At 36.7% G+C, this 25,037-nt stretch overlaps 1 protein-coding gene across 6 annotated transcripts in view; it reads right to left on the bottom strand.

The window, feature by feature from the left end:
- Window positions 1–25,037, bottom strand: part of LOC150074896 (paired amphipathic helix protein Sin3a-like) — a 285,756-nt gene that overhangs the window by 125,303 nt on the left and 135,416 nt on the right. For all 6 annotated transcript variants that reach the window (XM_090389366.1, XM_090389363.1, XM_090389365.1 and 3 more), the window contains exon 10: window positions 16,048–16,164. In XM_090389366.1, the coding sequence (XP_090245492.1) occupies window positions 16,048–16,164 (117 nt within the window). The remainder of the gene's footprint in view (window positions 1–16,047; window positions 16,165–25,037) is intronic.

Below are 25,037 nucleotides of genomic sequence, written 5' to 3'. Positions count from 1 at the left end.
TTATTTATAAAGAACAGAAATATTAGTACATACTTTGGAAAATTTTGGGAATTTTGGAACCTATCTCATTCAATTACATCATAATTTGGTCTTGTTTTATGACTTTTCATTTTATGACCCTGTTTTGCTGGAGCCTAACCCTGCCGTAAAACGGGGTCCTGCCTGTATATGATATCAAAATTATTCTTTGCATCCAGTTCCTTTATGACCACATCATAGCATCCAATAAAATTGGTCAGACAAGACTTAATCTTAACAAACCAATGCTGTGTCCAAGCTATAACTGAAGTCTTGTCTAGATGATCCTGCAGTGCTTCTTTAACCAGTGCCTCAATTAATTTCTCTGGAACAGAAGTTAAACTAACAGGTCTGTAATTACTTCTCCACCCTTTGATCCTCTTTTATGAATTGGGGTCACATTTGCACATCTCCAGTCCATGGATAATTCCCCTGAGTCCAAGGAAGCTCTCACAATTATGGCTAAGGGTTTGCTTACTTCCTTTGCCACCTCCTTTAATATAACTGGATAGATCCCATCCACCCCAGGTGCCTTTCTTATGTTTATCTTCAACAATTTCTCCTCCACTTTGCTCTCAGTTATTACAAAATCACTTAGCTTCCTGATAGAGTTTGATAAACTTCTGGCACTTTCCTCATTGAATAACTCCTCATGTGTGAATGTAGATGCAAAATACTCATTCAGTTTATCAGCTGCCTGAGCATGATCATCAAAAGTCAATCCATCTATTTTAAGTGTTCCAATCTGATTAATCCCTTTCCTTCTAGAGTTTACATAAGAACTCTTTGCTGTTTTTCTTTCATCCTTTGCCAAAGATTTCTCGTAATCTGCCTCTGCCTACCTAACCTCCTTTGTTATGTTTGTTGTTGTTATTTTGGTTTTTAGGAGCATTAGCAACTAAGGCTATATTGCTCCGGGAATATGCGGTGGTCATTCCCTTGACCTTTCCGCATCCTCCGTATTTGGTGGTGACGGGCTCGAACCCCGGTCTAATCAAGAAGCGTGTGCTACGCACTGTTGCTCCTTCCCACTTGGCTACGGAGACGCACCTCCTTTGTGACAGACTAGCTTATACCTGCCAAAGGCTTCTGTGTCACCTGATATTTTATATGCATCCCATACATTTTTCTTCTCTGCCACGAGCCTCATTAATTCATCTGACATCCATTTAGGCCTAAACCTTGAACAGTATTTCTTAGATGAAATGAAAAGCCTAGTAGGCTCCAAAATCAATTCCCTGACGGCTTCCCATTTAGAATTCAACATTGGCAACATCATCAGTTGATCCCACTGTACAGAATTTAAAAACTGTCTGAGACCCCTGTAGTCACCTTTATGAAAGCAAAAGCCCTTCCCTTAAGCCTTGATGGTAGTTACATCTTTAAGTAATTCCCACATTAGCACACTGTGATCACTGTCACCCAGTGGTTCCTTTATCTGCAAATTCTTAATTAATGAATAATCACTGCTGATAATCAGATCAAGAGTATTACTGATCTGGTTGCCTCTCGAACATTTTGCTGTAGAAAACAGTCATCCAATAAATACAAAAGTCTTGCTACTGTGCAAGTGACCAACCCACATGTTCCAGTCAATATCTGGAAAGTTAAAATCCCCCATTATAAGACATTCTGATTTACTGGCCCACTCTATTTCTCTGCACAATTGCTCATTATACTCATCAGATCTATAACATTCACCTACTCTAATTTTTCCTTTCCCAGTGCTTATGCACACCAAACAGACTCAACATTGCATTGTTCACCAACATCAATTGGATGCACTTCCTTAGATTTTATGTGTTTCTTAACTAACAGCATAACCTCTCATCCCTTCCTGGTCTGCCTATCCTTTCTGTACACATTGTACTTCCCAAATTCCAATTCTGCACTGCTTATGTCTGTGTGATACCACATCTCTGATATCCCAACAATATCTGCCTTTGATGTCTTGACTAGCACTTCAAGCTCATAAAATTTATTAACTATACTCCTAGCATTGGTATACATGCACCTGTTTCTACTCTTAGTTACCCCAACACAGCCCATGTATTCCACTATGACTCCCAGCAGTCCTGGAAATCTCCATTACCTTGCTTTCCAGGCTAATAGAAGCTTGCTCATTCTAAGAGAAGCAGTGCAAGAATCACTTTTACCTCTGCCTGCAGCTACTGTTAATCTTTTAGTTTGTGTATCCCCCCCCAAGCTAGCAATTTTCCGACCCACCTAACAATGCCTCGATAGCATCAGCAAATATTCTTGCACCCTTTCTATTTAAGTGTACCCCATCCCTGTAGAAGCAGTCTCTCCTGTCAACAAGCACAGACCAGGCTGAAAAAAAATTCTACCCCTTGAGCCTTGCACAATCACTCCAGGGCCGAATTGACTGACAAGGCTCTCATCATATACTCCCTCCTATCGTGTCTGGGCAGACACTTTCACATTCAACCCTAACTCACGAATTTTTTTCCACATTATTCTATGTAACTTTTTAAATATTACCTTTAAGGGGTCACTCACTCACTCTCACACACACACACACACACACACACACACACACACACACACACACACACACAAAAATATATTTTTTTTTTGAGTGTAATACATTGTTTTCTAATACACTCTAAAATTTCGCTGGATTGTGAATAAATCTGTTTGCTTTTATAAACTACAACTTGAAAATATTTACATATAATTATCAAATAAAAGAGCGGGTTGCACTTCAATATAGGTTGAAATAAGTTTGAGGCCCGACGTAGCCCAGTGGTCAGGAGCGAGAGTGCATAGCACGCGTTCCTTGAGTGGACCGGGGTTCAAGCCCGTGAATACTAAATACGATAAATATTTGTATTGACGATTTATTGTAAACTCTACTGACTTGGTTGTCGTGCCGGAGTATAAACAGAAAAAAAAAAAAAAATAATAAAAAAATAAAAAAATAACTACAGTGTATTGTTTTTCTCTCATTATTGCCTGGGGATCAAACTTCCAGATGTTTTCATCTGGAAGTTTTTCATGTGGACACCTGCTTCATGTCCATTTAGCTTTAATACATTTATTCACCACTTGACACAGTCACTAATTGAGGCTACCTGTTGTCTAAGTATCCCAAATAGGCCTAAAACCAATCACAATGGTACCTTTTAAGGAATAATAGATTCACATGCTGGCAATGCAATTTAATTAAAAATAATACTAGTTACTTCAGGATGACTTGTAGATAAAACATAGTGGTTTCTAAAGAGCGTAAGGCCAAGCTCTGTCGGTGTCATAATACAGTCTCCAGGCAGTAATGACAAAAAAATATAACAGCTTAGCATTATTTTCTCAAACTATATACAATTACATGTAATAATTCTATTTCCCCCCTCCCTCCCCACCACCATAAGTCTGAATTAATGAGGTTTACTTTGGTGTATTCAACACAACAATATTTTTCTAATATTCTGATAAAATGATAAAATAAAATGAGCATGTTTTCTAGTAGTTAAACTATGAATAAAATTTTTCATCAGTTATCGTTAGACATTGCATTATATTCACTTGCATATGTGCACATACAAATGCATATTGTAGCCATTTTAATCATAAATGCATATATCATGACTATTAATGGCAAAACTATATAGTTTGTTAATTTGATTGGTTCTTAGGCATTAAATTCATAAATGTGATTTCAATCATTGAAAACATAACATTACAATAAAATTAGCATGGGAAAAGATTTCAGTTAGTGTTAGAAAACATATCATGGCGTTTTACTTTCATTCTTTTGTCATCAATGATGTTAGATGAAAGTATATTCTTTGAATCTTTGAATGTGTAACATAACACTTCAGTGTTAGTGTCATAATACAGTCTCCATTCTGTTACACATGTGTAACATAACACTTCATAACATTTACAGAATAGGCAGTTCAAGCATTTGTTCAAAATGCCAAATGTCAAATCTGCTAAACTTTTGGAATCACAGAAAAGAGTTCGCTATGATGATGGCAGTATTGTTTTTTGTACTCTTTGTGAAAACAGTGTTCCATATAAGAAAAAAATTCCAGATAAAAAAACATTTGAAAATATCACATAATTTGGCAAAAAAAAAAAAAAAAAAAAGAAAAAAGCAAGGAAATACTACCAGATTAGCCACTTTAACCAAGCTGTATTTCTCAAGAGAAGAGAAAAGTGACTTTTTAACGAATCTCTTTCTCACCTTGGTAATATTCCTTTCAATAAATGGGAAGCATTCAAAGAACTTATCTTGGAAGCTACTAGGCTTTACATACCAACTAAGAAATATTGTTCAAGGTTTAGGCCTAAATGGATGTCAGATGAACTGATGAGGCATATGGCAGAGAAGAAACATGCATGGGATACATACAAATTAACACATGACACAGAAGCCTATGATAGATACAAGTTGATCTGTAACCAAGTTACAAAGGAGGTTAGGCAGGCAAAGGCAGAGTACGAGAAATCTTTGGCAAGGGATGCAAAGAAAAACAGCAAAGAGTTCTTTACTTATGTAAACTCTAGAAGGAAGGGGATGAATCAGATTGGTCCACTTGATTTCGATGGGTCAACTGTTGATGATCCTGCTCAGGTAGCTAACAAACTAAATGAATATTTTGCATCGACATTCACACATGAGGAGTTATTTAGCGAGGCGAAAGCCAGGGGTGTATTCAACTCTAGCAGTAAGCTAGAGAATCTTGTAATAACTGAGAGTAAAGTGGAGGAGAAACTGTTTAAGATAAACACAAGAAAGGCACCTGGGGTGGAAGGGATCTATCCAGTTATATTAAAGGAGGCAGCAGAGGAAGTAAGCAAACCCTTAGCCATAATTATGAGAGCTTCCTTGGACTCAGGGGAGGTACCCGCAGACTGGAGATGTGCAAATGTGACCCCAATTCACAAAGGAGGATCAAAGGCTGACACAAGCAATTATAGACCTGTGAGTTTAACTTCTGTTCCAGGAAAATTAATGGAGGCACTAGTTAAAGAAGCACTGCAGGATCATTTAGACAAGACTTCAGTTATAGCTCGGACACAGCATGGTTTTGTTAAGGGGAAGTCTTGCCTGACCAATTTGATTGGATACTATGATGCAGTCACAAAGGAACTGGATGCAGGGAATAACTTTGATATTATATACTTGGATCTTAGAAAGGCTTTTGATACTGTTGCACATGGAAGACTGCTGCACAAATTGGAGCATTGTGACATTGGAGGCAAATTGCTGCTTTGGATAAAGGGGTGGCTGAGGGGGAGAAGACAGAGAGTGGTAATCAATGGACACTGCTCATCGTGGACTAATGTTATTAGTGGAGTCCCTCAGGGCTCAGTGTTGGGTCCATTATTGTTTTCTGTATTCATAAATGATATTGATGATGGTATATCAAGCTTAATGTCGAAGTTTGCAGACGATACAAAGGTAGGCAGGGTTGTCAAGGACACTACTGACACTATGCTGCTGCAACAGGATCTGGAAAGGTTGAGCAGATGGGCTGAGAGGTGGCAAATGAAGTTTAACATTGACAAATGTAAAGTACTACACATGGGAAACAGCAACCCCAGAGCAACGTATCAACTCTGTGGTACTACACTGACAGTGGTAGAGAATGAAAGGGACCTGGGGGTGGTTGTGCAGGCAGATATGAAGTTCTCTGACAGTGCAGACGGGCTGCAAGAGTAGCTCATGGTGTATTGTCAATGATATATAGGAATTTTTCTAGCAGGGATAAGGAAGTGATTATTCCCTTGTATAAGGCAATGGTCAGGCCACACCTAGAGTACTGTATACAGGTCTGGAGGCCTCATTTCAAGAAGGATGTAGAGCTGCTGGAACGAGTACAGAGAAGGGCAACAAGATTAGTGAATGGAACAAAGGGGTGCTCTTACGAAGAAAGGCTTAAGTTTTGCAAATTACAGTATCTGGAGACTAGGCACCAGCGAGGTGATCTGATAGAGGTGTATAAAGCCTTGAATGGTTTGAGCAGGCTCAGTGCTGATGGGATTCTTCCTCTTGCTCAGAATAATCACCTGAGAGGGCATAAATTCAAATTGAGGAAAGACAGTTGTAGGATAGACGTGCGGAAATTTGCCTTTAGCCAGCGAGTGGTTGGTTGGTGGAACAGACTTCCATCCCTTGTCGTGGAAGTTGATAGCCTAAATAAGTTTAAGGCTCAGCTGGACAGGTATTTTGAATGAACAGAGGGGTGAAGTGGAAGTGGTTTTTTTTTTTTTTTTTTTTGGCTGATGCTGCATAAGCTTGCTTTCTTGTATCAAATGCCTCTACTAATGCTAATGCTAATAAGTTAAGCAATCCAGTTTTTAAACGATTTTTGAAAAAATACAGTAGACTGTCGAAATAACGGTACCCCAAATAACGGAACATTCGACCTAACGGTACATTGAGATCAGATGTTTATATACAACATAGATGTCTTGTAGTGCCGAAAAAAGAAAACGGCAAGTCACATGATTACTGTATTTGTTTATGTTCACCATTTTGAAAGTGAATTCTGTACTGATATCATGGATTATACTGCTGTTTTACATTTACATTTATTTTAAATCAAAAACCCTTGACTATGGCTTCTAAAGTTAGTAAACCTCATACAGAGAAGAAAAGAAGAAGAACATTAAAACTTAGTGACAAACATGATATAATCCAAACTATTACATTAGGGTCACCTGGAGAGTTAATTCATATACCCATATGTATTGTGTCTGTAAATTGCCTGTGTTCTCTGGTCGATTTGCTTATTTTGCTGGACTAAGAACCCCAGTTTCTGGCAGGAAAAACCTTGCTATCTATGCCTGAGACCAACTAACTCAGCTATGGAGTGAAAAAAGCCCATAAAAGTTCCTTGTGTCATCGACAGGATTTGAATACGGGCCTTTTCCGCCCAGTGTGCGGAGGACAGTGACGATACCACTGTGCTACCCACTCAGACTAAACTTGATATAATGAAGAAAATAGAAAGGGGCGTAAGCAGGAGTGTATTAATGGCAGAATATAATATTGGATCGTCAACATGTTTATGTTTTTTATGTGAAGTTAATAAAATTGCATTCCTAATCTTTCTATTTTTTAATTAGCCTTATTATTTCTGCATTAAATATATTAAAAATAAAACTTTCTAGATAACAGAAAAATCGAAATAACAGCACCTTGAATCCCCGAAGGTGCCATTATTCTGAAAGTCCAATGTATTGTATAAATCAAAACATTCCAGACAAATCTACCTTTAAGAAGAATTATCTTATTTATTATCTTATTTATCTTATAATGATATTTATGATATTATTCACAAAAGTTGTCAAGATATTGGAGAAAACTGCATCTAGAACTGTTGATCAAATGTCAGATTCCTGTGGCCATTATACTGTACATTTGGCGTGTGCAGGAAATTAGAATGGCAGAGCTTCTTCTTTTCAGTATTTGCTTGCTTGTAGGGTTCTTGAAAATGTGAATTACTCCACAATTGCAAGATCTGTGAACGATTCTTTGTAGTTATTATGGATAGACCAAGAATTAAACCCAATTTCTGCATTTTTGATAATGACACTGCTCCATATATGATAAAAGCAGCTTTTACATTACAATTTTTCTATTGAAAGCTAATCTGCATTACTTACTTACTTAGCACATGGCTTTCATAAGCTTGCTTGCAGAAATAGCCTTGGACAATTTTGGTAAAATTAATAAGATTATTAATTTTGTGAAAAAAAAAAAAGAAAAAAAAAAAAAAAGAAGCAATGTGTGTACCCTGTATGCACAAAAGATGTTTTATTTGATGTGAAAACATCCTTGGCTTGGACGAGGTTAAAGGGATTTAGTATGAAAAGAATCCAAACATGTTTAACATTTTAAAGCATTTATTTACAAATCAATGGGTTTGTGACAGCTAAAATATGATATGTACACTTGAGATTGTAAGAGTGTAAACGTCTTTGAAGCACAGCATCAATTATAGTTCCATGATCAGTAGTTGAAACATCACAAAATCTTAAGGAAGTTCTTGAATATAATTTCGTGATGTCGATGGTCCAGCTTCTTGATGAGAAGTTGATGTAGATCAAAATCATGAGAAGCAGATTTTATTAAACTCTGCATTTTTTTTCATTCTCTATGTTTTTGAACTTGTTCTTTTGTTAACATGGGAAGCTTCTTTGGTGGCTTTGAAGCTTTTATTCTTGCATACTTATCTTGATTTCGCTCAGCTGGAGTTTTAGCCATCTTCAAAATATTCTTATAGGTCAGGGGTAGCCAACTTAATTTGTGATGCAATCTACTTTTTTGATTCAAAATGTGCCATGACCTACCATCTCAAGAATTTCATTGCACATGGTTAAAAAAGTTAATCAACACATATTGAAAATTGTTGTTTATAAATTTTAAAATTAAATATAATTCAGAATTCTTATTTTAAATTAACATATATTTAAATTTTTAATTTATGTGAAGTTGTGTCTTCATGTCATCTGCCATGCTTTCAAAATCAGGGATATACTGTGATAAGGCCAACAGTAAAGAGTCTTCTGTATGCAAGTCCGTAAGAGTAGAGCGAGTCTTCGTCTTTGTTTGTTTCAAATACGTAAAGGTCGATTCACATAGATATGTGGACCAAAACAGGAATTTAAAAATTCACTGCAATTTTTTACATTTGGGTACTTTTCTAGGCCAACATGTTTCCAAAAGTCTTTTTCTGATGATCTGGCTTTTAGGAACAATCAAATAATAATATTTTCTCCATGTGAAAAATCTCAGCGATTTTTTCTGCAATTTGTTTCGTTTCTAAGTCGACATTAAATGGATAAGAAATATATTGAACAATGTCTTCAATTGTTTTAAAATCACTGAATCTGGTTTCAAAATCATCCACAACTTTCTCAAACACATTTTTCACTATTAAATTCAAAAACAGGATTTCACATCTGGTGAGTATGGGCTCAGGCTTTCTTGCACCATACAGCTAATAATAATAATAAATGATATTTTTGCAAATAATCTTGTATATTTGCAAAATGATAGAATTTTCTTTTCTTTGAGATCCTTAGTCATTGCCAAAAATTGATATTTATATGCAGAAATACTACTAATCGTGTCACCCACATTTTTATTTTTTCCTTGCCATTCCAAATTCAGATCACTTTAATTTACTAGTCAAATCTGCCAAAAGAGCCAGCTCACACAACCACTCTGTATCTTGTAGCTGCTGTTAAAATTTGATCAACAAATTTTTTAATTTCGAAATATCTCTGTAGAAACTTACTCTGACTCAGCCACATCACATCTGCACATCTGTGTGTAATATCAGATGTAGTTCATTTTCATCGAATAGCATTTTGAAATGTCTCCTTTGAAGAGATTGTCCTCTGATGGAATTCACAATTTTGAAAGCTATGTCCATAATACTAAGTATTTAATCTTTTGCTGGCTAACACTTGTTGGTGGATGGTACTGTGGTAACTCAAAAAATCTGGGAATTCATCATCCTTTTGGCACAATGCGATGAATCCGTTAAGATGCCCCATCATTGCTTTAGCTCCATCTGTTGTTATTGACACGAGCATAAATAGTGGTAATTTAATTTTTCAAATGTGTTAAATATATCAAGACCTCTAGTTCTTTCTTTTAACGAAACCCTTCTCTAGTGGCAGAATCATCAAAAAACATACAAACAAAAACAAGCAATTGAGCTATATCACTGACATCTGTAGATTCATCCAGTTGTAAAGAAAAGGACATAACATTAGCAATATGAGCATGCAATTATTTGCTCACATTTCTACTCATTTTTTCGATGCGTCGCATTGCAGTATTTCGAGATAATTGCAGATCTTGAAGAGCACTTTTAAGCCAAGGAAGCATTGCAAATCAAACATTTTGATTTTATCATTACAAAAAAGTATTCTAGTTCCCACTCTTGATGAAAATGATACATTTTACTCTTTTTTGTAGTATTCATTTTAAATCAAAGGGTATTAAATTAACGTATAATTACTGTCCAGTTATTAATATTAAGTAAGCTAAATAAGAATTTGACACATACACATGCTCTCCACAATGTAACTGCATGAATTTTCACTAGACAAGCCTAGCAACTGCTGGCGACAAGAGTACTCACGTGGTTCAACGGATTTGTAATAAGCGTATGCAAGTGGGATGCATAATAATAACATTTACATTTTGACTAATCTATTTTTTATATATATTTAAAATCATCATGACATGATCGACTGAAATTAAAGCTGCAATCGACCGGTAGATCGCGATTGACTTGTTGGCCACCCCTGTTATAGGTTGTTAACTGAAATTAAATTTGTTATTTTTAAAATTCAATAGTTAGCGAAATCCATCACTACTGCAAGAAGTGATTGTTCTTTGTTGCAGTGATTGTTTTATTGTTGTGTTCTTGAATCAAAACTGTTTAAATTTTTGAATGGTTTGATCGAAACTTACTTATGCTACTTAGAAGGTCGATGTTGATCAAAATCTTGAGAAGCAGATTTTATTAAAGTCTGCATTTTTTTCGTTCTCCATGTTTTTGAACTCATTCCTTTTTGACACGGGAGGCTTCTTTGGTAGCTTTGAAGCTTTTATTCTTGCATAATATTACTACCCACTGCTTACTCTACCGAATCAACATTAGTGACTGAGCTGGCATCATTTACGAAGTCATTGGCATCATCTTAGTATGAACTTACTCAACTGAATCAACTACTCACTCTACTGAATCAACGTTAGTGACTGAGTTAGCATCATTTGGGCCATTTAGGAAGTGACATCATTTGAATCATTTAAAATCTAACGGCCACCTAACAGGAAGTGATGCCAATTACACCATTTCTGTAAAAAATTTGTTAATCAATTGCGTCATTTTCATAAGAAGATTTCGTTAACAATCGGTTTTGCTCTAGTGCCGCCACAGATGTTTTCTTATCAAAAATCTTAGTAAAAGCCCCTACACACATAGCTATTCACAGAGATATGCAACCTGGCCTTCCTCTTTCACCACAGTCTATTTTTAACATGTGGGAAACATGATTAGGTGCAGCATTGTTTTATGGCAAAAACTGATTCCATAAAAAAAAAAAGTTGTGAATGATTTGGATATCACTACTATGGATAAAAGATTGGTTAAGTAGTAGGAGACAAGAGAGCTTATAAACAGCCACTGCTCTTCATGGGCTAATGCAACAGGTGAAGTTCCACAGAGGTTGAAGTGGTGCCTTCACTAAAATATTAAAAACAGTGTTTCAAGTTTAATGTCAAAGTTTGCAGATGATACAAAGATGGGTACAGTGGATAACAATGGTAATCAGGGATACTACTTCAAAAGGATCTAGATAAACTAAGCAAAGGGGTTGGATAATGGCAAATGAAGTTTAGCAGTGATAAATGCAAAATACTGAATTCAGAAAGCTGTAATCCCAAAATAGAATACCATTTCTACTCTGGGATCATTTGGAGTGCTGGGTATACAATTCTCTGAGCATTGCAACCTGCTAGAACAGCTCATGGGGTTCTGTCAATGATATACTGGAACTTGACCAGCAAAGAGAAAAAAAAAATAATCCTGTTGTATAAGGTGATACATAGGTCACATCTGGAATACTGCCTACAGATTTGGAAACCTCATTTCAGAAAGACGCATCTGTTGGAAAGATTGTAGAGAAGAGCAAAGAGATTAGTCGGGGAATAAAAGAATATTCTTACCAAAGAAGATTAGATTTCTGTAAACTGCAGTCCCTGAAAACTAAACGGCTGTGTGAATGACCAAACTGAAGCGTATAATGCTTTAAAAGGGTTAAGTAAACTACATGCTGATGGCATCTGTACCCTTTGGTACAGATGCTGATGTATCTTAATTAAGAAAAACATAAAATCAAAGGAAGTGCACCCAGTTAATATAGATGAACAGTGCACTGTTGAGTCAGTTTGGTGTGAGATAAGCACTGCGAAAGCAAAAATAAGAGTAGGAGTGTGTAATAGGCCTAATGACTCGAATGAGTACAATGAACAATTGTACAGAGAAATAGAGTGGGCCAGTAAATCAGAATGTCTTATAATGGGGGATTTTAACTTCCCAGATATTGACTGGAACTTGTGGGTTGGTCACTCAAACACTAGTCAGACTTTTGTGGATTTATTGGATGATTGTTTTCTGCAGCAGCATGTTCGAGAGGCAACCAGAGAAAGTAATACTCTTGATCTGGTTATCAGCAGTGATCATTCGTGTATTAAGAATTTGCAGATAAAGGAACCACTAGGTGGCAGTGATCACAGTGTACTGATGTGGGATTTACTCAAAGAGGTAACTACCATCAGGGGTAAAGGAAAAGATTTTTGCTTCCGTAAAGGTGAGTACACGTGGTCTCAGACAGTTTTTAAATTCTGTACAGTGGGATCAACTGACGATGTTACAAACAGTAAATTCTAAGTGGGAAGCATTCAAGGAATTAATCGTGGATGCTACTAAAAACTTCATACCTATTAAGAAATACTGTTCAAGGTTTAGGCTTAAATGGTTATCAAATGAACTAATGAGACTCGTGACAGAGAAGAAAAATGCATGGGATGCATATAAATTATCAGGCGACCCAGAAGCCTATGGCAGATATAAGCTAGTCTGTAATCAGATCACAAAGGAGGTTCGGCAGGCGAAGGCGGATTACGAGAAATCTTTGGCAAAAGATGCTAAGAAAAACAGCAAGGATTTCTTTACTTATATAAACTCTAAAAGGAAGGGGATGAATCTGATTGGTCCCCTTGACATCGATGGTTCGACTGTTGATAATCCTGCTCAGATAGCAAACAAACTGAATGAGTATTTTGCATCTACATTCACACGTGAGGAATTATTAAGGTTTGAAAATGGAAGAAGGTTATCAAATTGTAGCAGTGTGCTTAATGATTTTGTAATAACTGAGAGCAAAGTGGAGGAGAAATTGTTGAAGTTAAACATAAGAAAGGCACCTGGGGTGGATGGGATCTATCCAGTTATATTAAAGAAGGCGGCAAAGCAACTAAGCAAACCCTTAGCCATAATTATGAGAGCATCCTTGGACTCAGGGGAGGTTCCCACGGACTGGAGATGTGCAAATGTATCCCCAATTCACAAAGGGGGATCGAAGGGTGACAGGAGTAATTACAGACCAGTTAGTTTAACTTCTGTTCCGGGTAAAATAATGGAGTCACTGGTTAAAGATGCATTGCAGGATCATCTAGAGAAGACTGCAGCAATAATTCAGACACAGCATGGGTTTGTTAAGGGAAAGTCTTGTCTGACAAATTTGATTGGCTATTATGATGTGGTCACAAAGGAACTGGATGCAAAAAATAATTTTGATATCACATATTTGGATTTCTGGAAAGCTTTTGACACTGTTGCGTATGGAAGACTACTGTACAAATTGGAGCAGAATGGTATTAAGGGTAAGTTGCTACAATGGATAAAAGGATGGTTAAGTGGGAGAAGACAGAGGGTGGTAATCAATGGGTGCTGCTCTTCGTGGACTAATGCTATTAGTGGAGTCCCACAGGGTTCGGTGTTGGGTCCACTGTTGTTTTGTATAGTTATCAATGATATTGATGAAGGTATATCAGGCTTAATGTCGAAGTTTGCAGATGACACAAAGGTTGGCATGGTTGTTAATGACAGTCATGGCAGTGTGCTACTGCAACAGGATCTAGATAATTTGGGCAGATGGTCTAAGAAGTGGCAACTGAAGTTTAACCTTGACAAATGCAAAGTACTGCATATGGGTAGAAGTAACCCCAGAGAAACGTACCAACTGTGTGGTACTACACTTAAGGTGGTAGAAAATGAAAAAGACCTGGGAGTAATTGTGCAGTCAGATATGAAGTTTTCTGAGCAATGCAGGTAGGCTGCCAGGGCAGGTCATGGGGTTTTGTCAATGATATATAGGAATTTTGATAGCAGGGAAAAGGAGGTGATTGTCCCTCTGTATAAGGCAATGGTCAGGCCACACCTTGAGTACTGCGTACAGGTCTGGAGGCCTCATTTTAGGAAGGATGTCGATTTGCTTGAGCGTGTACAGAGAAGAGCAACAAGATTGATGAGGGGAATGAAGGGATCCTCTTACCAAGAGAGGCTTAAGTTCTGCAAATTGCAGTGGCTGGAGACTAGGCACCTGCGCGGTGATCTGATTGAGGTCTATAAGGCCTTGAATGGGTTGAGCACGCTGAATTCTGATGGGATCCTTCCACTTGTTCAGATTACGAACCTACGGGGGCATAAATTCAAATTAAGAAAGGACAGATGTAGAATAGATGTGCGGAAATTTGCCTTTAGCCAGCGGGTGGTTAATTGCTGGAACAAACTTCCATCTGTCGTTGTGGAAGTTGATAGGTTAAATAAATTTAAGGAGGAACTGGACAGTATTTGGAGGGAATGGTGTGATTTTTTTTTTTTTTTTTTTTTTGGCTGATGCTGCATAAGCTCCTACACTTGCTTTCTTGCATCACGTGCCACTGCTACTACTACTACTACTACTACTTTCTCAGTTGAAACACACAAGGAGGGGGACATAAATTTAAATTGGAAAAAAAAGAATGGTTGCAGATTAGATGTGCAGAAATTTTCATTCAGCCAAAGGGTAATTGGCTGAATGCAAATTGTTTGAATAATTTTCAACCAGTGTTGTGGAGAGGTGAATAGTTTGAGTAAGTTTAAGGAAGGTTCAGACATTTTATTGGAAATGATGGAAAAATTAAGTTTTTTTTTTTGGCTGGTGCTATATAAGCTTTGCTTCCTTGTATCATATTGTCAATACTAACATTAATAATGCAGATGCTGCAGCAAGGGCATTGCTAAGGCAATTATTTCCAATTACTGTTCATCAAGACTTATTTTGTTTGGTTATCTAATTCTATAACCAAACTTGAAGCACAGGAAATTTCTTTGGACAGTTCAACTGAAGAGGTAGAGAAAGTTCAGCTGGGAATTTCAACCATCCCTGGAGACAAAACAGAGAGAGAGAGAGAGAGAGAGAGAGAGAGAGAGAGAGAGAGAGAGAGAGAGAGAGAACCATATTTGATACAATTAAAAAAAAGAATTCTGGATTTTATAATTTAAGGGTAATAGATGACTTTGTTAATGGAAATGAGTAGGAACTTCTATTGCAAGTAGACTAGTTGAAGGCTTACATTTTTAAGTTCCAAAAGATCATTCTCTGCTTTTAAAATGATTTTGGAGAATAAACACCAGAGATTTACAATGAGCCACATTGAAAAATATATTGGGGAATGCACACATAACAGTTCTGATTAAATGTGAATTTTACTTCAAGAAACAGCTTTACTGTTCACTTAAATTATTATTATTATTAGCCATATGGTACAAGGAAGCCTGAGACTTATGCTGCACCAGCCAAAATATCCCTGAGAGAGAGAGAGAGAGAGAGAGAGAGAGAGAGAGAGAGAGAGAGAGAGAGAGAGAGAGAGAGAGTGCGTGTGCGCGCGCGTGCGTGTGTGCGCGCGTGCGTGTGCGTGCGTGCGTGTAATCAGGAATCACAAAGAAAGAGAAGAATGATGATATCCAGCTCAGGACCCTGGTTTGCCAAGCCCGTACTCACCAGATATGAGAAATTAAGTATAACTGATCACATGCTCGGTATAGGTTTGCCAATAGAGGTCACTCACTGGCTGACGAGAAACAGCTGTCCTAGCAGTGGCTCTCATTTTTTAAATGCACAGCTGATTCACCTACTGGACAATGCCATCCATGTGATATAAAAAGATATTGGCAACTTATGCAGAACCATACAACAGTATTTTTCTAAGGTGGACGTAAGACCAAACTTAATTGATCTTTAGTGGGAACAGAATATTCCCTGTAATTGGACTAATGCAGTATTGTACTTGACATCGTCTAGTATTTATTTAATTAATTAATTTCTCCATTAAATACACACAATCCTATATATAATAAAATTACAGGAAACTTTTTCAATGTTTACACACAAATTGTAATTGTTAACAGTAATTTTAATAATTACCTCAAATCTTTCATCTTCACATCTGTACATTATTTCTTCAAACTGTGTTTTACTCGTACTTCCAAAGGTAGAATCCTCTGACCATGATGGAAATGATACCCAAATATCATTTAAAACCTAAACTCAACAGAAAAGAACTTGTGATAAAGCCAGTAGTTTGACCTAAATCTAATATAACATATATAACTTAAGACTAATACTTATTATTTCTAAGTTTAATGAATAATTATATCCATTTGATTACACCAAAAAACACTGGACATTTGTATAATGGCATAACATATTTATCAACAGAATTTCACCTTAAACAAAGAACGTACTGCCTCATATATTTGCAAGACCCACTGACCATAAATTGTCATGAATAAAGGCCCATAGAAAACACCAGGTTATTTGCCTGAACTTATTCACATTATGAAATGTAATCCCAACTAAAAAATTTCAAAACAATCAAAATGGAAAGTGAAATATTCATTGGTTATGTATAATTTGTACATCACACAGGTAATGAACATTTAAATTTAAGAGAAAACATTGAACATTGCACTACAAGCCTCTAAGTCTGATTTCTGTTACTGAATCTAGGTTTAAAGTACATATCACATATCCAGAGCATTTTGATAGTAATGATATTATAAGAGAATAATAATAAGGGTTTGTTAAAACAGCTTTCCTCTGATCCATCTGGCAGAGGACTATGAAGTAAAAATAGAAGCACTGAATGAGAGGAGTAACAGTGAAGACAATTTTCTATATTTTAAAACCAAAATAATAAAATAATACATAATGCTTTTTGCTTTAGTCACCTAGAATTGCTATTTGTATGTGAAGTAAAACACCACTAACTTCACTAATCCCTAGGGGAAAAAAATTGAAATCAACTTCAAATGAAAAAAATTAGAATATATACTTTTTTCAATTTATCTTAGAGCTAGATATTTTGAAAAAACAGGAAAACAAACCAAAACAAACTGAACAAATCCTTTACCCAGAAGTTTGCATCTGTAACTTTTGAATGTGGAATATTTTTTAGGGAGTCTCCATACTGCAATATTTCTTACAATGGTCTTATAAGGTGGGTTTATGACTTTCCTATCTCTGCAAGTAAACGTTCAGCAAATTACTGATAGGATATCATGGGCTCTCCTTGCTGCCTGTCTACACTGCAAGGAGAACTTCATGTCTGCCTGTATTACAATCCCCCGAGTCCTATAACCGAGTGAAAACCAGATAAAATATTGGGTTTTTGTTCATTTTACCATAAAAAGGTAAAATGCAGCCATTATCAACCCAATGCACGATGGAAGCCTCCTCAACAATTCATGTTGAGGGAAATGGACCATAATCTGCCACATTGGCCCAGTGCAGGTTAGCAAATCGACCGTATTTAGCAGTCTGTGGCTTGAACCTCAGTCTACTCAAAGAGGGTGTGATACTACATTCCCACTCCTGACCACTCAGCTATGGAGGCCTTTACCATAATTCATTTGCAACTCTTCATTAAAAAAAAAGGTATGCCTAATGATTAATAGTTACTCTTCAGATTTGTCTAGAGCTACAAGTGGATTCCTCAAGGATCAGTACACAGACTGCTACTGTTTCTGATTTTTTTTAAAATAACAGTGATAAGGGGATACAAGTTGTGACATCAATTTGCAAATGATGTTAAGGAGAGCAGTCAATGATCAGCACCACGCAGCACTCCTTCAAAATGACTTATATAGGCTTAGGGATGGTCAGAATGGTGGTCTTACACCTGAGAAATAGCAACCCCAAAAATAATTTATACGCTTGGAGAAGATGAATGAAAAGTGGTAGAAGAAGACGAAAGAGATTTGAGGGTTATGAAACAAACACAAAGCTCTCCAGGCAGGGAAACAAGTAGCAAGGAATGCCTTTTGGTATCCTATCAATGATTTATCGAAAATTTACTTGCAGCAATAGGGAGGTTGTAATCTATCTAAGGCATTTGTAAGATTGCATTTATCCTTATGGGGACTATATTAAAAAAAAAAAAAAGACTCAGTTTCTTGAAAAAGATCCACAGTAGTAAAATGAACGAGGGCAAAATTTTATATTATTAATGATACTAAGAACTAGGGGTCATAAGTTGAAATTATGGGGAAAGATGTATAAATTGGACTGTAAGAAGTTTTCTTTTACCCAACAAGTTATTAATTACTGAAATAAGTTACCACATTGGTAATTGAGACCTTTCTTGGAGAAATTGAAAGGTTGGCTGGATCAGCATCTATGCAAGGAGCAAAACGTGTAGTTTTTTTTGCTGTGCCACAAAGGCCTGGGCCTTTCTTAAACCATTTGGATAATACTAATATATCTACCAATTCTTATACAGGTTTGTTTGTTTGTTATTTGGTTTTCAGGAGCATTAGCAACTAAGGCCATATTGATCCAGGGATAAGCGGTGGTCATGGGCTCGAACCCCAGTCTAATCAAGAAGCGTGTGCTACGCACTGTTGCTCCTGCCCACCTGGCTACGGAGGCGCCTCTTATACAGGAACTCCCCGACTTACGGAAATTCAACTTTACGTAAGTTTTTGCTGGCCGGTGCAAACTTAAAAAAATCGTGGAAACGTATTTTGCATCCCGTAGGAGTAAATGAAAGTATCATGAAAATGTCGTAATGTAAACCCAATAACACTGGTTTTTTTTTTTTTTTTTTGTAATTGATTCCAAGTCCTTGGAAGTTGAAAATTTCACTATATTACTAAGTGACTTATCTCTCTAAAAAGTCATATTTATAATGGAAATTGCACTACCCTTTCATCGTTATCATATGTTCCCGTTATAAGAATCAGTTTTGAATGCCTTTGTGATATTTTTCTAAAGCACATTTCTGGAGGTCACAACCAGAAAACAATAAAAACAATTTGCATTTTCCAGTTTATTGGGCTTTTCTGTTAGTGCAAGAAATTATAAACCAGTAGTAAACTCGATCTTATTGCATTTGTGATAATACCGATAACTGCAATTGTGTGGGTTTTTACACTATTATGGTGAAATGTATTCCCCTTCACTGACATCTTCAATCATATAAAAAACAAATTTTCAGAAACTTCTCTTCATTCCTATTTATGTATTACAATGATGAAGGGAAAGCGACCAATGAAAAAAAGTGAAAGTGGTGGTAGTGCCAGTAAACAAAAAAAATTGATTTAGAAATAAAGATGAAAATGATTAAAAAGTACGAAGCAGGACAAAGTTTGTCATCTATTGCAAAGGAATTAGGTCTCGCTGCTTCAACAGTGAATACTATTTTAAAGGACAGTGCGCTTATAAAAGAACATGTCAAAGGATCAATGCACTTAAGATCAACGGTGATCACAAAACAACATTCAGGTGCTATATCGAAGATGGAAAAGCTATTAATAATATGGATGGAAAATCAGATTCAGAAACAAGTGCCCCTGAGTCTAATGATCATTCAAGCAAAAGCAAGAAGTATTTAGTATTTATGAAGATATTAAGGATAAGTACGGCGAACTTCAACCCAAGTTCATGACAAGCAACAGGTGGTTTAATAGGTTCAAACATTGTGCTGGTTTCCACAACATTAAAGTATGCAGTGAAGTCGCCAGTGCCGATTCTGCAGCTGCAGAGAAATTTTGTAATGTGTTGGAAAAAATTATTGATGAAGGCGGCTATTCAACACAGCAAAGTTTTAACGTTGACGAGACTGCTCTGTATTGAGAAAAAAAAAAAAAAAAAAATGCTGGATCGAACGTACATTGCCAAAGAGGAAAATACGATGCCAGGTTTCAAGGCGTCAAAAGATGGTGCCATGCTCTTGCTTGGGGCTAATGCAGCAGGAGATTACAGATTAAAATCACTGCTTGTGTACCATTCTGGAAATCCTTGTGCATTTAAGGGTATCAATAAAGCCACCCTACCCATGCATTTCCGATCGAACCAGAGAGCATGGATAACAATATCTCCCTTTGAGGATTGGTTTAAATGCTGCTTCATTCCAGAGGTTGAAAAATATTGTAAAGACAACGACGTTCCTTTCAAGATTTTGTTTCTGTTAGATAATGCTCCTGGACATCCTATGCATCTAGATAATTTCAATTCGAACGTGAGAGTCATATTTCTACCGCCAAACACAACTTCACTCATCCTACCTATGAATTAGGGTGTTATTTCGAATTTAAAAGCATGCTATTTATGCACAACATTTGCTCCGGCATTGTCTGCAGTACACGATGAGAAAAATTTTAAGTTAAGAGACTTTTGGAAATCTTACAATATTTATCATGCCATCTTAAACATTAATAAGGCCTTGGCGGAAATTACTAAAAGTTATTTAAATGGCACATGGAAGAAAATATGCCCATGGCACATAAAAGGGTTCGAAGGATTTGAAAAGGATTTTACAATTTTATCTGTAACCTCATATGAAGAGGTTACAGATAAGATTGTAAAGGTTGCAAAGCTACTTCAGTTGGAGACTGATGCCAAAGACGTGGAGGAGTTAACAGAGGAAGAAGAGAAGGAATTATCTAATGAAGAACTCATTGAATTGCAGGCAGTGATAGTGAAAGAAGAAAATGCTGACGAAGCTCAAGATGAACCAAAATGAGGAGCCAAGATGCTTCTTCATCAGAGATATGACAATGGCATTTCGGGAAATTGCATTGCCAATGGCGAGGTTTGAGAAGATGGATCCTGACAGCAAACAATTCTTAAAAGTTAACAAAGGGGTGAATGATATGCTTGCTTGCTACAAAGAAATTGACGATGAAAATAAAAAAGCCACTATCCAGTCATCCATTAATATGTTCTTTCATAAGGTTGAGTGGCCGACCAATTCTAAATCTCCACAGCCCTCAATCTCCGCAGCGGCGTACTTATGAGCTGAAGATGTCAATTCTGGCAACGATGCTCAATTTACTGGTAAAACTTACTGACGTTATGCTTGTCTATTCTCTTATTTTGATATTTTGTAATTTTTTTAAATTACATGCTTTTGTAATTTTTCCTGTGCATGATATAAAAAATTGAATAAATAGAATAAATAATTCTATTTACATGTTTGTTGAACATTTCTTTATTGATTCAATAAATTCAGCGAGTACTGCACAAGCTTGGGGGAAATTCCGACTCACGTAAAATCCACCTTATGCAGCATTCCGTGGAACACAACCCTTACGTAAGTCGGGGAGTTCCTGTATTGGGAAGCTATTAACAGCTTCCCAAAGAAATAAGAGGCAACAAGAAGCATGAAGTAATAAAGCAATATCTACAAGCATTGTTTGAAGATAACAAAGCACTCAAAACATATGTTGATATTATTATGTTTATTTCCGAATTGGAAATATGTACATAATGGGGTCAAATGTTTCATCGTATTTTCTTAATATTTCACAATAGATCACAAGAACTTAACAAGTTCTTGTGACCAAAGTGATCTTTTGTAACAGTGATATTGCAAAGACAGCTATCACTGAAGAAGTATTACTAGTGGCAAATGATGCCAGAAAGCAAGCATATACAGAATCAATCAAAAAAAACCCCACCCTTCCCATTTCACCTATCCATCCCCTCCAACATTTTGTCTAGTTCTTCCTTGAATTTATTCAAGCTATCTGCTTCCACAACATCAGATGGGAGTTTGTTCCAACAATCAACCACCTACTGGCTAAAGGCAAACTTCTGCACATCCATTCTACAACCATTCTTCCTCAATTTGGATATATGCCCCCCCCCCCCCCGTGCATAGTCTGGGCAAGAGGAAGAATTCCATCAGCGCTGAGCTTGCTCAACCCATTCAAAGCCTTAAATATCTCAATCAGATCGCCTCGCAGGTTCCTAGTCTCCAGATGCTGCAATTTATAGAACCGAAGCCTTTCTTGGTAAGAGAAAGGCTTCAGTTCCCCCATTCTCTTCACCAATCTCGCTGCCCTTCTCTGTACCCACTCCAGCAGCTCTACATCCTTCCTAAAACAAGGCCTTCAGACCTGTATGCAGTGCTCAAGATGTGGCCTGACCATTGCCTTGTACAATGGAATAATTACCTCCTAATCCCCGCTAGCAAAATCCCTGTATATCACTGACAAAACTCCATGTGCTGTCCTAGCAGCCTGTCTGCACTTCTCAGAGAACTTCATATCTGACTGTATAATTACTCCCACATCTTTTTCATTACCCTGAGTGTTGTGCCACACAGTTGGTATGTTAATCTGAGATAATTGCCACCCATATGCAGTAACTTGAATTTGTCAATGTTAAGCCTCAATTGCCATTTCTCAAACCACCTGCCTAATTTTTCTAGATCTTGTTGAAAGAAATAAAACATAATAATATCAATGTAGGTTTTGAGTGCTTTATTATCTTCAAACAACACAATTTCCCTACACATCATGCCACTCAAGGAATACCTTAGATCTACAAGCATAATTATATTTCATGACTACATTGTTTGGTATATCAGTATTCAGAAAACATAACAGAAATGCTTTTTGAAAAACATAACACAAACTTGGATTGAATGATTTTGTAAAGAAGTGGGATTCTATTTCATCACTAGAATATCATAATTTGAAATAATTTTGGAAAATAATGTCTACTACAGTGGATTCCAGTTATTTGGGCCACCGGCTAATCGGGGTAGCCGTTTATTTGGGGCAAATCTTAAAAAACAGAAACCAATCGAGAAAATAGCCAGGGTTTACTTCGCTTAATTGGGACAGCATGCCGTTTAATCGGGGCAGGAGACTGCAGCACTGGAGATTACCCTACGATTGTCTCCAACGGTACCACGTGGTTCAGTCGAAATTCTGGAGGTCACAATCATAAAACAATAAAAACAATTAGTAGTCACCTGTTTATTGGGCTTTTCTGTTAGCGAAATCTATCATAAATGGACAGTAAACTCGACCTTACTGAATTTGCGATAATACCGACAGCTGGAATTCTGTGGGTTATTATGGTGAAATGTGTTTACACTTCAATGAAATCTTCAACATATAAAAAAAATTAATTTTCGGACCTTCTCTTCATTCCTATTTTTAAAGCTTTGTAACTCGTTACTCCGTTCTCACATGCGCGCATTGTGTTACTTGCAATTTGTGTGTGCCGTGATTGATTGCTTATCTTTTTACTGTTTTAAATTTTAACCCCCACCCACAAATGTCAGTGAACAGAAATGTCAACTACTTCATATGTACTTATTACAGTACGTATTAATTATTCCGATTATCACGTATATTCTTCTGATTTTCACATACATTTAATTTTTTAATTGGTAAGGTAATAAAGGGTAAATTTGTGCTTAATATATCTTTGCTTTTATAGCCTGTGGATAATATTCCTCCTATTTTTGCTAATTAGAATCACTGTTTAATAGAATTAAAATTCAATTCACAAACGTGATCACAATGACCGGCACTTACTGCACATCGTATAGTGAACGGTACTTTACTATATCAAATCACGTTACGATGGTGACTCCATCGTAATGTGATGTGATTGTACAGTGAACCAATTGTAAAGGGGGGGGGGGTATTTTTACACATTAAAAATTTGTACATTTGTACATTGTATTTTTAACTATTTACGTGAAACTTCGGATAATTGAGGCAGCCGCTTAATCGGGCCAAAATGCACTAGTCCCGATGTGTCCCAAATAACCGGAATGGACTGTATTTGCAAATACTCATTTCCCCTCTAGCAACATAGCTTGGATTTACAACACTTGAAATGACTATGTTTATTCATGAGTTGAATGAAATTACTAATACAGGTCGACCATCACTAATCTGGCAGTGTTGGGACCTTTTGGGGTGCCGGATTAGTGAGTTTGCCGGATCACTAGTGGTTATTTTAGCACATGCATTTTACCCAACAGCTAACCACCTCCTTCTACCTTTAACACATTGACCACCAAGTTAGTTTAAGAAAAAAATTCACAGGGGCCAAAAAATATATTTAGGAAATAATTTGATTAGTAATTCTAAAATAAATATTGTAATGTCAGTGTTGTCGTTTTTTCGCTTAAAATATAAAAAAAGTCTTTTTTTTTATGTTGCATATATGTGGCCAACGTGGCCACATATGTTGGTTACTTTATTTCTTGAGCAGCCGTGTCGGCCACGTACATGTGACGCTATTATGACATGCATACGAAGGTCGTTTGTGATTAGTTTATTGCACGTGGGGCGAGCGCTGCAATAAAACTAATTACGATTTTTTGTAATAACTGAGAACTAATTGTTCTCAGTTATTACAAAATCATTAAGCACCCTGTTACAATTTTAAAACCTTGTGGCATTTTTAAACCTTAATAACTCCTCATGTGTGAATGTAGATGCAAAATACTCATTCAGTTTGTTTGCTATCTGAGCAGAATCATCAACAGTCGAACCATCGATATCAAGTGGACCAATCAGATTCATCCTCTTCCTTTTAGAGTTTATATAAGTAAAGAAATCCTTGTTGTTTTTCTTAGTATCTTTTGCCAAAGATTACTCATAATCTGCCTTTGCCTGTCTAACCTCCTTTGTGACCCGATTACAGACTAGCTTCTATCTGCCATAGGCTTCTGGGTCGCTTGATAATTTATATGCATCCCATGCATTTTTCTTCTCTGTCACGAGTCTCATTAGTTCATTTGATAACCATTTAGGCCTAAACCTTGAACAATATTTCTTAATAGGTATGAAACTTTTAGTAGCATCCACGGTTAATTCCTTGAATGCTTCCCACTTAGAATTTACTGTTGGTAACATCGTCAGTTGATCCCACTGTACAGAATTTAAAAACTGTCTGAGATCACTGTACTCACCTTTACGGAAGCAAAAACCCTTTCCTTTACCCCTGACGGTAATTAAATCTTTAAGTAAATCCCACATCAGTACACTGTGATCACTGCCACCTAATGGTTCCTTTATCTGCAAATTTTTAATACACGAATGATCACTGCTGATAACCAGATCAAGAGTATTACCCTCTCTGGTTGCCTCTCGAACATG

This window comes from Mastigoproctus giganteus, unplaced genomic scaffold (assembly GCF_048544385.1).
Source record: "Mastigoproctus giganteus isolate SK-2022 unplaced genomic scaffold, ASM4854438v1 scaffold_15, whole genome shotgun sequence".
Classification (NCBI taxonomy): Eukaryota; Metazoa; Arthropoda; class Arachnida; order Uropygi; family Thelyphonidae; genus Mastigoproctus; species Mastigoproctus giganteus.
The sequence above is the reverse complement of the archived record's forward strand: the minus strand, read 5'-3'. Positions and strand labels throughout refer to the sequence as shown.